The sequence below is a fragment of the Diabrotica undecimpunctata genome, chromosome 5, assembly GCF_040954645.1.
Source record: "Diabrotica undecimpunctata isolate CICGRU chromosome 5, icDiaUnde3, whole genome shotgun sequence".
Taxonomy (NCBI): domain Eukaryota; kingdom Metazoa; phylum Arthropoda; class Insecta; order Coleoptera; family Chrysomelidae; genus Diabrotica; species Diabrotica undecimpunctata.
In genome coordinates this window covers 22,890,315-22,905,064 of record NC_092807.1, presented here as the reverse complement: position 1 = coordinate 22,905,064, position 14,750 = coordinate 22,890,315, and the positions used below count along the sequence as shown (strand labels likewise).

General features: G+C 33.4%; 1 protein-coding gene across 36 annotated transcripts in view; it reads left to right on the top strand.

Moving 5' to 3' along the window:
- Positions 1 to 14,750, top strand: part of shot (dystonin-like protein short stop) — a 733,882-nt gene that overhangs the window by 690,580 nt on the left and 28,552 nt on the right. For 35 of the 36 annotated variants that reach the window (XM_072531672.1, XM_072531664.1, XM_072531657.1 and 32 more), the window contains one exon: positions 12,978 to 13,236. In XM_072531672.1, the coding sequence (XP_072387773.1) occupies positions 12,978 to 13,236 (259 nt within the window). Of the gene's footprint in view, positions 1 to 5,523; positions 5,601 to 12,977; positions 13,237 to 14,750 lie in introns of all 36 variants that reach the window. The other variant, XM_072531665.1, reaches the window with a different exon arrangement.

Sequence of the window (14,750 nt, the reverse complement as noted above, 5' to 3'; positions counted from 1 at the left end):
GTGTTTTCACTTTCAGTCGTCGCTCACAGATGGCGTAACATGTTGTTTATTTTTTGACTGATTTCTGCTGAGAAGCACGTGGGAAGCTAAACTATTCAAAATTGTTTTTCCTTACAAAATTCTGTATTGTTTTCCATTATTTGTATTTATTTTATATTTCTTGAATTATATTTTTAGCTTGAAAGAATTTGGTTGTTTTTGTTCCAAAAAATAAATACATCAGAAAGTTTATATTCATATTCTTTTGATTAATTACTTATTGTAATGTACAATCAAATAATAGATTACCTATTAATAATAATTGACGCCTTTTGTGAAATTACAATAGTATATTAAATTAGAATTTTTTTTCTGATAGGTTTTACGAGCAAAAGAATATCAAAACAAAACAAATCCTTCACGCTGTGATGTTTTAATACAAATAATCGACCTACAGTGGACTCAATTGTCAATTAAACTAACTAGTTTTTGCTTATTTACTTTTATGAACTGTGGCAACAGTGCAACAAGGGGAAGGGGGCTCAGGACTGTATCAGCTCAATGTGCCCGTGTGTCTACAAGCGTGGAGATTACTGTATGTATACTAGGACACAATAATAACAGAATGGCAGAGAAGACAGTTAATATTTGATTTCAGTGTAGTGCTTCATCTATTCGCTTATGTGTATCAGGACTCCTTGATCCAGGAACAGCCTGCTACTGTTCACACTACATCTACTGTTACTTGCGACCTCTAAGATCTATTTTGATCCCATTTTCTTACGTTTTCTTATAGTTTCTTATTTATTCGAGCATTTCAAGAAGCCCTATTTCTCCCAGGAAGTTTAGTAGATCTAGAGGCTTTATGTTACCTCTAGTTGTTAGATCTAGTTATCCTCTTTCATTTCATATGCTCTTCGATAACGTGCTGTGAAGATTCTTAGGACACGGCAGTTTAAAATTATATATAAAGATTTTTAATCATTATATATCTGCATTTTGGCGCATCTATTATCTTCAATATTTTCAGGCGATTTCTCAGTCGACAGTGGCCTGTCATATAAAAATATATATGTAGATCCTTTTTTTACTCAATATAATCTTTAAATCTTCTATGATTATAGATCCCTAGATCCACTTGCCTTTTTATTTTTTCCAGCATTTAGCTGTTATCTATTAATTCATCAAAAGTGTTCCGATCTTATAAAAGATGTTTTTGTACCTCTTTTGCCTAATTCGTCTGCAATTTTGTTTCCTTACTATCTCATATGGCCCGGAATCTATAGGAGGGTAACTTAATTTTAGTTGCTTAGTTGATTTAATTTCTCATAAGTATTCCCATAAGTTGGAATCGATCACATATAAACATAGTGCTTTGATGGATGTCTTATCGAACGTTATGACAATCGGTGGCCCTGGATATTTTTTGTTCACGCATCTTTTAGTATCATGAGTTTCCGATTGGAAGATGCTTAACATTTTGACCAGGCTTTTTGGGTGTTCAGTTCTAGCTTGTGCACTACTATCCCAGTTCCTCTTGCTATTCAGAGTCATCTGTGTAACGCTGGATATCACTCTTCTTTAGCTTAAAAATAATGTCTTTTCCTATTCGTGTTTGAAATTTATGTTTGTACTAAATTTATTCACAAAGTTATTTCTTTTTTGGCATGTCGCTTTGGCCATGCTCCAATACTGACTTGCACGAACGTTTAATTGAGAATATAATACTTTTCCCTCATGAGTATTCTGTAAGATTGTATAAATTTGCATTGTCCAGTGAATTAAATTGACAGTTGAACGACAGTTGACGTTCTCGTTTTGATTAAGTTGCCCTTCGTGGCCTCTAGAAAATATCATTTTGGAAATGTTTCATAATATATATTGCATTTGCTGACATAACTCCACAGGTAAAAATGTGTATATTGTTATTGTTTTGGTGTAAAAATACAATTCATTCTTTAGATTTGGAATTTTATCCATTTACGCTAAATGTTCTTTCGTTATTATGGTTAAAATATAAATAAAGTTAGAGTAAAATACGAATTGTCTATGAACTAGATCTTTTTTTTTGGTATTTATGTCTACATATTGTATTTTAGATTGTTTTTATTTTGAACACCCCGTGGTGTGGTTTGTCTTTTGGTGGCGTGTGACTTTTTAGGCTAAGCTATATTAGAATTGTTACAGATATACGGTATTTTGATGACTAGTGTTTCAAATAATATAATTAAGAACCATCTAATAGAACATTTTATGTTCGGTTTAGATTTAGACTAACTTATATAACCCTTGTTTATTTACGATAATTCCCAGGTTATTCAGATATTAACTGTTATCGGTGGTTGTCTGCTATTTGTATATATATATATATATATATATATATATATATATATATATATATATATATATATATATATATAATGTTTATATTTCATTGTGTTTAGTCGGAATTAAGGATTTCTATTACATTCTGACAACGTCGCAGTTATTTTATCGTCATCTTGTTTCTTATTGTTGTCTAATTTAGCTATTTAGCATTGTCCCCCTCATCTCCTATCTCAGAATCATAGTTATGGTTTAAAAAAACATTTGAGTTTTTTGTGCTATTAATTTAATAATTCAATAACTAAAGAAAGAAAGCAATAAAAAATGTTTGGACAAATTTTTAAGATAAATGTCGATAATAGTTTTCTAAAAATTTTTACAGCGCAATATAAGAAATCTCCATTCTTTTTGCAAAAATGGAGGTACTTTATAATTTAATTTTTTTTAATAATAAACTCTTTCGAATATCTTTTCCCAAATTTTCATCCTTATTTTTTGGGTTTTGGAAAAATTGTGTGTTAATTTACCGGGCTATAAGACGTTCATTATAAAAAAGAATAACAATTTATTTATAACGAACAAAGAAATATTTTAAAACGTCTGATAAATACCGTATCTTTTTAGCATGAGCATGTTTGATTAGTCTTAGTATTTAGTATATAATGTGAAATAGTACCGCCAATCACAGCACAACGTAAATTACGTTTTTATGGATTTAGAAGAAAAAATGAGTATCCCCTGTGTGAATGTTTTGCTACTTTCTCTTTGTGTGTTAGCAAATATTAAAACCGCTTTATGTGTATTCTATACCTAGATATGATTTGGAGAATTCCCAGGAATTAATCTGCATTGTGGAAACATAACTTTTGATATGAATATTTTCTTTTCTTATTAAGTTCAGATTCGATACAATCATTATATCCGACAACGGGTGTATATCTTAAAAACGTCTGTTTTCACTTTGTTTATTTTGTCAGTGACAGTTTAGTTATGGGTATACGATTTCAACTTTAATCTTCCAAAGAATTTGACTTGTTGACTCTCATTTCTACTTTTCGACTTGGTATTCGGAGAAATTATTCAGAGAAACCCCTAAGATTCACCAATCGGTGTATCAGTCGTCATTATCATCTTTCTGCCTCCTCAAGAATTTCTCTCCAGTCATCCCTATCCATCACCTTTCTCCGCCAAGCACGTATTCCCATATTTCTCATGTCTTCATCGATGTTATCAAGGAACCTTGTTCTGGGTCTTTCTCTTCTTCTCTGATCAATGGGTCTATTAAGGGGCGATTTCCTAGCTGAGTCTTTGTGTTCCATCCGCATTACATGTCCTATCCACCTCAGACGTCCTATCTTAATATGTTTTACGATATCAGTCGTATCGTCTTCTTCACAATCCATTGTCATTCACTGCTCCATAGATTCGCCTTAGTACTGTTTTTTTCGAAACGTCCTAACATGTTTTGATTGAACAGCTTACAGGAGAGAGGGTCTCCCTGGCGCAGCCCATTATTTGTTTTAAAAGGTTCAGACAGTTCCCCCTGAATTCGTACTATACATTCAACTTTTTTAAGAGTTAGTTTTGTTAAATTTACCAATTGATTTGGTATTCCTAGCTCTTTCATTGCTTTGGACATTTCTCTTCTACTCACAGAGTCTTAGTAAATTAAATTAGGTTTATATAGTTTAAATAGAGTCGTAGGCTGCTTTGTATTCCATAAATATGTGATGAGTATCAATGCCATATTCCAGCGTTTTTTCCAAATTTTGTTTCAGGGCTGTAATCTCATGAATTGTCGATTTACCACCTCTGAAACCAGCCTGGTATTTTCCTACTATCCGTTCTGTATATGGTGCCATGAATGTAGAAAATATTTTATAGGCTGCATTCAAAAGCGTAATTCCTCTGTGGTTAGAGCATTCAAAGATATCTCCTTTTTGTGTATGATGCAAAGTATTCCAATGTTCCAATCATTGGGCAGCGATTTCTGTGTCCATATTTCTTTTATAAGCTGCTGTAATGCCATAATGGTATCATGACCACCTTCTTTATATAGTTCAGCTGGGAGATTATCTATTCCGGGTGATTTGTTTCTGGCTAGTGTTTTAACTGCATCTTTAACTTCAAGAATCGTTGGTGGTTCCTCTTCCCTCTCGTCTCTTCCCCTTGCCTCATCTCTTTCGTCTTCCAGGTTTTCTTTTTCTTCCTCCATATTACGTGCCTGGTTAAAGTATTCCACCCATCTATTCAATACATCTTTTCTTGTTGTTAATAGGTCGCCATTCGGACTTCTGCATTTTTGTGGTTGCCTTGAATTCTTTTGTATATCCTCTTTTCTTCTCTTCTCTTTGTCTGGTAATTCTCTACAGTTGTTAAAGTTCGTCGAGTAAGCATCTTTCTGTAGACTTCATTTTTTTCCTTTGTTGCATTCTTGCATTCATCGTCAAACCAATGATTTTTAAGGGTGTATCAGTCAATGGCGAGATAATCAACAATCTATGAAATTATTATCTCGTTTATTATTAACTTTACGATATAAATGTACGTATGCAAAAATGAAGAGAATTATATTTTATACAATTTTGATCTCTTTCAGTTTTTTTGCTAAAATCATTTAACGTCGTAGGTTCATTCCTGTTTGTAGCTTGCTGTTGAGGATGTCACCAGGGCTCGTTAGGATTATTACCTTTAATGTTGATTGTAGCACAAAAAATCAAAGAAATAAAATTGTATAAAATATATTTCTCTCCATTGTTGTTTATGTAACTCGAAAAATATCGATCGCACGAAAAGATTTGTAAAAAGAAATTGTCAATCAAAAGTTGAAAATTGCGAAGATACTGAACAAAAACGATTTTAGTCACGATTTTAAATTTATACTACTATTGCCCCCCCCCCTCTCTAAAGGTAAGAATAATAAAATTTGGGGCAACCCGTCATGCAGGGTTAGGCCTTTAACTTCAATTTTGTACACTTTTCAACAAAAAAAAGTAATTCCGTTTGAATTATAAATATTGAAAAATATTCAAAGAATTTTCATTGTTTTTTATTCTGTTCTGAAACTGAATGAAAAATGTATTGTGTCAAATCAAATGTACGTATAATGATTTAGTTTTTGCAAAACACACAAAGAGAAACGATTTGAATCTGAGGTACCTACTTTGTTAAAATTATTTAATTTCGGTACCTCTCCTGATTGGCTAATTGATTGTTTAGTTGCTGTTATTGGGCCAGAAAAGGATCATCATAAGCTTTTGTATTTGTCACAAGTGCCCATGGTAGGTATTGAACAGGTTAGTAGAAGTCCAATTTAAATTTTTCGATGCGTTTTTTAAAATTAGTTTTACGTTAAATTGAAAATTAATTGGTTATAGCGTAACAACCACTCCGTATGTGTTTGCTGTAATTATATTTTAACCTATTTAGTCCAAGATTGGATACATGCAAGTCCGTATTGTTATCGCTTAGGTAGTCCTCTTGACAGCTGGATATAAGCCTCCCCTATCATCATCATCATCCAGCCTTCATTTATCACGTCCACTGCTGGACATAGGCCTCTCTTAAACTTCTCAATTCTTTACGATTTTGTGCTCTTTGTTGCTAATTTTTGGTGATACGCCTGATGTCGTCAGCCCAACGTTTAGGTGGTCTTCCTCTACTACGTTTGTCTGCGCTTGGCCTTTAATTTGTTATTTTGCTCGTCCATCGTGAGTCGTGCATTCTCGCTACATGGCCTGCTCAGTTCCATTTCATTTCTGCTATGCGTTACTCATCCTTCTTCTCAGATCTTCGTTTCTTATTCGGTCCCGCAAAGTCACTCCCAGCATAGACCGTTCCATTCTACTCTGTGCCACTATCAATTTCGAAGCCGTAGTATTGGTTAGAGTCATAGTTTCCTCTCCATAGGTCATGGTTGGTAATACGCATTGGTCAAATACTTTTCTTTTGAGGCAAATTGATATGTTGGCCCTAAGTATGTCTGGCAGTTTTCCAAAGGCTGCCCACGCTAAAATAATTCGTTTTTGGATTTCGCATGTTTGGTTATCCCTGCTAATTCTTATTTCATAACCCAAATACGTATATTTCTCCACCAGTTCTACCACTTTGTTTTGAATAGTTAAATGGTTATTGGGGACCATATTTGTCATAAACTTAGTTTTTGTCAAGTTCATTCTGAGGCCCCCTGAGAACATGCAAAGTCCAATTCATTTAACATATCTGTGGCTTCTCCTAAATTATCTGTGATAAGGATAATGTCATCTGCGAAACGGAGATGGTTACGCTATTCGCCGTTTATTATTACTCCTCTGTGGTCCCAATTGACCATCTTAAAGGCATACTCTATATCTTTTTTTATTCTAGACTGTTATGAGTTTTTCCATGTATACAGTCCATACATACATCATCTTGTTTGATACTTGATATTGTATGTAGACTTAAAGCCAGCAGCGCTCTATCAATTGCTTGTTTTACTATTTTGAGTTCACATGTATTTTACGGATCCTATTTCAACGTTAAACTATCTACTCTTATAAGTTTGCAGTGGCAAAATATTGATTTTAAACCTTTTCCTTAAGACACTTGAAAATTGATTGCTACTAAATGGCTAATATTAAAAATAAGTTGGGTAGACCGAGTAACAAATGTTGAGGTCCTCAGAAAGATGAAAAAGGAAATGGAAATCATGAATACGATTAAGATAAGAAAGTTACAATATCTCGGCCACGTTATGAGAGGGGATAAATATGTGTTGCTACAAACCATAATGCAGGGAAAAATACAGGGAAAACGAAGTATTGGAAGAAGACGCATCTCCTGGCTCAACAATCTGAGAAAGTGGTATAATTGCAGTTCCGTCGACTTGTTCAGAGCTGCAATCTCAAAAGTGAAAATAGCTGTGATGATTACCAACCTCCTTAGAGCAGACGGTACCTAAAGAAGACTAAATGGCTTAGTTTGCGAAATACTGCCTAGATCAGACTTTTTTTTTTGGGAATTTAACTGTCTTTGAAAATTTTTCGTGCCATAGATATTTGTTCTATGCTTGTGTTGGTTTTTGTTCCTATATGGTATCATTATCAATAATTTGCTTTCAGTTTCATTGAAAGCAATTAATATACTTTTCTCAAATTTCATGAATCTAGCTTTTTTGTATTCTAACAATGTTTCAAGGTCACATATATATCTGTGTATTGTTAGTTACATGTTATTATTACTATGTCATCACTGAATTTGAGAATATTTATTCTTTTTGCATGATATTCTACTATATTCTATTTCCTCGCTATCTCATATGAAAGGGAATGATATAAGATAATAATGATAATTGGAATGAAAATGTATAAAACTCGTTAACGTCAAAATTGACATTGCTGCGATCGAACGACGTTGAAATTTTCAATTTTTCTACATCAATGTGTTCAGTTTATTGCTTCAAACTTTCAAATATCTTTCCATGCTTTCTATTTTGCTTGTTTCTTGAGCGCGAGCTGATTCCTTTGCTCATCTTATCGATTTACATCAATTGCTGTAACAATATCGGCTTGTACATTGAATTTTATGTTAGTAAATATTATAGTTTTGTCACTCCACAGTTCATTCACAAAAAATGCTCCGAAGATTCCTCAAAATGTCCTTTCTTTGAAGTGTAAGTACATAATACTTTACCAGCTATGTATTTCGTCAATTTCGTAATTTTGTCGCAAATTCATGTTTTCTTAGTGTTATCTGAAATCTTAATTTCTTATATCCAACCTTATTCAGCTCCACTGTGATATTTCTTTTCAGTCTTGATTTCGATTATCTTGGAAAATTGCTTCTTTTATTAGTTAGAGACTCTATGTGTTGTCGTCTTCCTTGATGTTGTTTATAAATTGTCATGCCTTTGTGCATCGTGTCCCTAGATATGGTTGTATCTGCATACATTTTTTATTGAATGTTTCGCGTTTGTTCCTCATCATTAGTTCACTGGCTGCATTTCTTTTCCTAACATTCTGCTGTCTATCTATATTGTTCAATTCTCCACTTTTTCCGTTTTCTTTTTCGTCTTCTTGTTTATGCTGATCTAATAGGCACGCTGTAAGTTATTTTTTTCTTTCAAAATTTAAAAACAAACTACCTCTACTATCTTTTGAATAGTAGTTTGTAGAACTTAAAAAACCAAAATCAGTTCACAAATAAGGAATTCTATATGTAAAAATCTAAAAACATCGAGATTTTTCGTTTAGAGTGAAAAATCTAATCTAATAGTAATTTAATGTCCATGGGACTCTTGTAGATAATAAAAAAAGAACGTTATTTTTATTAAACCTTACTAGTGCATTTTTCACAGAGAAAAGTAGAAAATACCGCTAAAATCTACGATTTTCGAAAAGGTCATAAGTGAGATCGCGCGACCAAAGCAGTGTTCGGAGCCGTTTTTTTTTACATTTTCCGCCATACTTAAATGGATATCGAAAACCTACAGTTGGGGAATAAATTTTGAAGGCATCACATTATCTAGCTACGGAAAGCTCGAAACTGAAGTGGAAGATCAAGTGAATAGAGCAAACAGCAAATATAAAAATATCGAGAAAAAAATGAAAGGCAGAATGTACAAAACAGTCATCAGACCAATAATGACATACGCGGCAGAAACAAGACCTGACACAGACTGGACGAAAATAGTGTTAGAAACAGCAGATATGAAAACTCTTAGAAAAATAATGGTAAGACACTATGGAACAGAGCTGGAAGTACAAATATACGACGTAGATGCAAGGTGTAGAACATTAAAAACTGGGTAAAAAATACAGGAGTAGAATGGAACGATCATATAAGCCGAATGACAACAAATAGAGTAGTAAAGACGGGAAGAGACGGTACCTTAATAGGAAGACGATCAGTAGGAAGACCACGAAAACGATGGAACGACAACTTGCTGGGGCACATTGAAAAACAGACAGAGTCATATCTACATAAAAAGAAGATGAAAATCAAACTAAAATAGTCTCACTTAATCTGCTGAGCCATCCTAAATATCAGCAAAATATTCAAACTACGATTTTGAAAAAACTATTCGTTGAACAGCGTCCACCTTGCGCATTTTTAAACAACATATTATAAATAAACATTGTCCAAAGAATTAGCTTTCCAATTTTAAAAGGGCCTAAATTATGAATTTTTCAAAAAAAGGTCGATTTTAGGGTTTTTTTTTACTTTTTTTTGCGGAAAATGTACTGATAAGGCTTTATGAAAAATAGTTTGTTTTTTTATTTTCTACAAAAGTCCCATGGACAGTATAGTCTAAACGAAATATCACGATTTTTTTTCCAAGTTTTTCCAAGTAAAACTCGGGAAAGAGCTAATTTGTGAACTGATTTTGGTTTTTTATGCTATCCGATAGTAGAGGTGATTTGCTGTTAAATTTTAAAGGTCAAAATAGGTTTAATTTTGATCTATAAACCGAGCTATGATTAAAATATTTGACTAAATGAGTTTGGGTTTGACTAAATGACGATTTTATTGGCTACGATTGTTGAATCTTCAAAATTTATTTTTTTTTTATTCTACATAGTTTTAATCTTCTGTTTATATTGCGATTTTAAGATATCTATTAAACAGTTCCTCATATTGTACAGCAATAGAATAGGAGTGGTTGTTATCTATGAAACAGTCCCATAAAAGTACACTTTTATACATAAAAAATAACCAATAAGTAAAAAGGTAGTTAACTTAGAATTAGTAAACATTTAAATCAAAATTAATAAGGCAATATTTCTATTGAAGATCGTATTAACAAGTCCGGATCAGGTAAGCATTGTATTGGTAAGTATAACGTTAAAAAATGTAGAGATATATATGTGCTATTAACACCGTTTTTAGATTGTAATGTTCTGAACGAATAAGAGAACGAAGTAAATGATGTTTTTAAGTTTTCACCATAATGGACGGATATTTACCTCTAACTTCCATTGCAGGATATTTTTTGAATTTGTTTTACAACGTACATCATTGAATCGGTTGTGGTATTCTCGTAAAAATTATAATACAAGAGATAGAGAAATTTACTTTCTTTTTCGTTAACAGAATTTTAAGTTTTTCGGCCCAGTATTGGGCTATGTACAACGCTTCCTGCTTGTTAAGCCATGTCGTCGAGGTCGCAGATACTATGGCAGTCTGGGAGGTCAGCATATGTTCAATGTTCTGTATGGCTCCACAGTCGTATTTATTATCTGTTTCGTGTCTAAGACCCCAATTTATTTGATTAGTTGTCACTGGTGCTACCCCAATTCTTAATCGGTTCAGTGTTGGAACCATTTGGTTGGGAGTTCGCACCACTGGACATCTCCTCGGCGACTGGGTAGTTTTTTGCAGTCCATGGTCACATCCAGGAATCTGCTACGCGATTTTATTCTGTTGTATTTGTTTTCGGCTCCATAGAGAGGATGTAAGCTTTTTTCGGCTATTGGCCTTTACAAAGCTGGCTGCTGTATGGAGTTTTTCTATTGGAGATGGCTTCTTACTACAGCCTTTTTATTAGTCTGCATGTTACATTTAGATGACGACAACTTTCCTGGCGTGGATCTATCTGGACCAAATCGGGCAATCGTACTCTGCCGCAGAATATCAGAGCTCGCGGGCAGTAGTAAGCAAAACGGTCCGGCTAGCTCCTTACCTGCTATTGGCGAATTTTCTGAGGATATTGTTTCTGGCTAATACTTTGCCGTGTTTACTCGCACTGGTGTCTATATCTCAGCGACCTGTCTAGCGTGACACCCAACTAGAATGGTTTCTCCGTGTATTCGAAATTGGCACCATCGCACTTAAAGTTTCATTTGTGCTTAGCCAATGTGGAGATTTAAAGAGCTTACTTGCATCTTATCTGGGTTCGGTTAGACTGAATTTTTTTGTAGTAGTTTAAAAATTGGAATTGATTTTGTTAACTTTTTGTTCTAGAGAGCTTAACTTTGATTAACTATTAAATCTCTCTTTTTTTTTACTAAATCCGTTTTCTTCCAATTCGGTGCTGTCCTATCTTCTTGTGGTGCCATACCTGTTCTCAGACGTTGGCATTGGTTCCATGAAGAAACTTTTTTATCAGCAGGCACTCGTAATGTCCTCTCCATTTTCTGAATTTTGCATAGCCAAGTCAGTTTCCGCTGCGTATTTAATATGACCAAAGTATTTGTTGAATTCTTTCAATTTCCTTAAATTCTTGAAATTCGACTATTGTTATTGCTAGTAAGGTCCTGGTTTTGCATCTCTTTGGTCCTCATTAGAAAGAATTTCCTCGTCGGAATGACTGTCAGCAGTCAGTCAGTAAATGATTCCTTTCTTCATAGTAAAAATATATTCCTATTCATGTTTTTATTCTGTATTATGTCTAGTGTTCTGGTTTTGTGATTAAGAAACTAGTATATTTGAAACATTTTTTATTGTGTTGTTGTTTCGAAGTGATTAGTTCTCGTTCCAATGAGTTCTGTCTTTCTTTCTCTAGAAATACCGCTGGTAAATGGTAGTTTTATCTCTGTTCTCTGCTGCTCTAAAAAGCTGGTTAGATGAGCAATTAAACCACTCAGTGAGACTGCGCAGCTATGACATTCGTCCTTTTTCAACGTGACGCTTTCTTAAAACCTTTTCCTATATGATATTCTGGAGAAGCTGTAATTTTGTTTCTCTCATTATGTGGCCAAGGTATTGCAGTAGTAACGATAATCTACAAAGACTGATCAATAAAAAAAAAAACAAAACAAAAAGCCCAAAAAGGTTAAAACTAAATGGGACTGGGAACAAGCTTAAGTAAGGAATATCACAGACTTAAGTAAGACTTAAGTCTGTGATACAGATCTTAAGTAAAATACAGAAAGTCAGGAATATCACAGTAAAAACACTATAAGAGAGACAATTGAATAAAGACCTCCGAGAACGTTATTCCCCAATAGGAAGACGACCAGTAGGGAGACCATGTAAACGATGGAACTTACTGGAGGCACATTGAAAAACTGGCAGAGTTATGTCGATATAAAAAGAAGAAGAAGAGAAAGGTATTCGAGAACATTGAAGATGGAATACGAAACAGAAGAAAGGAGCAGAACAGCCACATAAGTAGAGTGAAAGGGCACGAACTAGAATAGATGCTTGTCAAGGAAGAAGATGAATAAGGACTTCTTAATGCAATATCAGATTAAATAATATTGGGCTTTCCGCAACCATTAAAACCTGAAAATCTTAAAAAGAATTGAGGTTCTGTCACTATCCTTAACTTAAACTTAAAAGCATCTTTTACGCAGTTTCAAATAATTTTTAATGATTGTTGTAGAATTTTTGATCGTTTTCATATGAGTTCAGAAAGTTGTCCATTATTTTCACAAGCAATAAAGTGTCGTCTACATCAAAAATTATTTTTAATAATTTTGGTGAACAGCTTATTTTAATAATTTTCGTAGACATTTTATTTAGTAGTAAAATAATTTTGAATCATAAACTGTTGTTTTGCTTTACTAAAAGAGTCTAGAATTAAAAGTACATATCTTCAATAGTTTAGTTTAACTGAAGCAGATATTGCTGACTTGTGCTCATGATGTAAAAACGTATTTTTAATACTAGGCTCTTAAATTATTCTAGAATAGCAAAGTATCAAATTTATAATCGTATTGAGTGGCGAACTAAATTTATACTTTTTTCACCAGGTCAGAGAACGTTCCCAGCGATCAGTGCCCATGGGCAGCCTACCAAGAACATCGAAATCGTCTCTCTCAGCAGGAACCCCAGACTCTCTCTCAGATAACGAAAGTTCTACATTCCGTACGCCCAGGAAGCCGTCCTACAGGTCGACGTTAACTCCAGGCGGTTCCAGAAGTAATTCTAGGCCTCAATCCAGGACTGGAAGCAGGCCGGGAAGCAAGCCGCCGTCTAGGCACGGATCGAACCTTTCTTTGGATAGTACAGGTAATAAAGATACTGGACCAGCTAAAAAGATTTGAACAAGTTGTGTCTATGTAGCTTTTCTTCTTGTTATGATTATGTCTTTTGTGATAGTTTTTACCTCAAAAAAACAATAAACATTGTCTTCAAACATAACTAAAACATAACTAAAACAGGTTGCAGTCTTTATATAAATTAAAGTTCATTCGTTTAGCAAATTCCCATCTGTAAAAATGAGCACGTGTTGATATTCGCCGTCTCATTCGTCAAGAGGCTATTAAATATAATTTATTGCCTTAAGCCAGACAGATTCTCATGTTACAGATCCAAACTTGCTAGTGTATATATTATTTCTAATTCAAATTGTATCGTGTTGATTTTTAAGTTAATATATTGTGTTTATTTATGTTATAGTTATTGTTAAGTTATTTACTGGTTGTGTTATTTTTTAGAGTTTAGTTTAATTGTGATTTAATGATTAAATTTCAAGAAATTTCAAAAGTAAATATTTAAAAAAATCATATTATACACATCAGTACGACCCTGTTTGGCTTTCACGTGCTTCTGTTGACAATTGGGAATATGTATAGTGAATGAAGTTTAGAATTAAACTTATTATTCAAATTAATGCAATTAAAACTTTAAATTTCATCGAAACAAACTGACAAATAAATGATATTTGACAAGAACCTGAAATCGAAGAATAACGCCTTCGTTCATACTAAAATTAAGTTATAAAGTTAAACTTTACACCTAAAAATAAGTAATAAACTAGTAAAATATTTTAACAAAAATTCGTGAGTTCTGTATGACTAAATCACATAACGTAATGTACTCAAAAATTAAAAATCGTACTCTTAATAATGGTATTGAATATAAAATTCATAAAATCGTAGACTAATTTTCGAAACCAAATTCAAATTTGGTTTCGAAACCAAATTTTATTATCAGATGTCGCTACATTGCGTCTATACGAAGCCATGTTATATGTAGTTGCTTCCTAAGACAGAAAAGATTTGTTTCACGTTCAGAGCGATTGCGAAAGCCGTTCTGATGAGGCCTATTAGGCCGAAATACGTATAAGCGGATGCACAAGCGCCCGGTACGTGAAATCAAATCTTAACTGTCTTTTTCTTTTTATAAAATTTATATTTTTAATAAAATATATTTATATTCTTAAAAAATAGTCAATAACTCATAAACACTCACTCTAAAAGTTCAATGCCATCGAAAATAGCAGATGCAGAAACCCAAAGGAACAGGTGCATCCCGGTCGGAATCTCAAAATAGGTATATCGCACTTGTTGATACAACCAGCAAAAAGTGTTGTGTGAATTAAATTAACAATAAAATGACAAATCTTTTTGTAACATTTCTTTTATAACTTCGAGCAAAGCTAATTACATTTTGAGAGCGGTGTATGTTCGAAGTGGTGGTTTTGTCCTCTGAGAAAGTCTTAACACTTTTAGCTTTAATTACATCCAGAACTAATTTATTACGTAGTGGGAATTTAATACAAGTATAGCATACTTAACGTA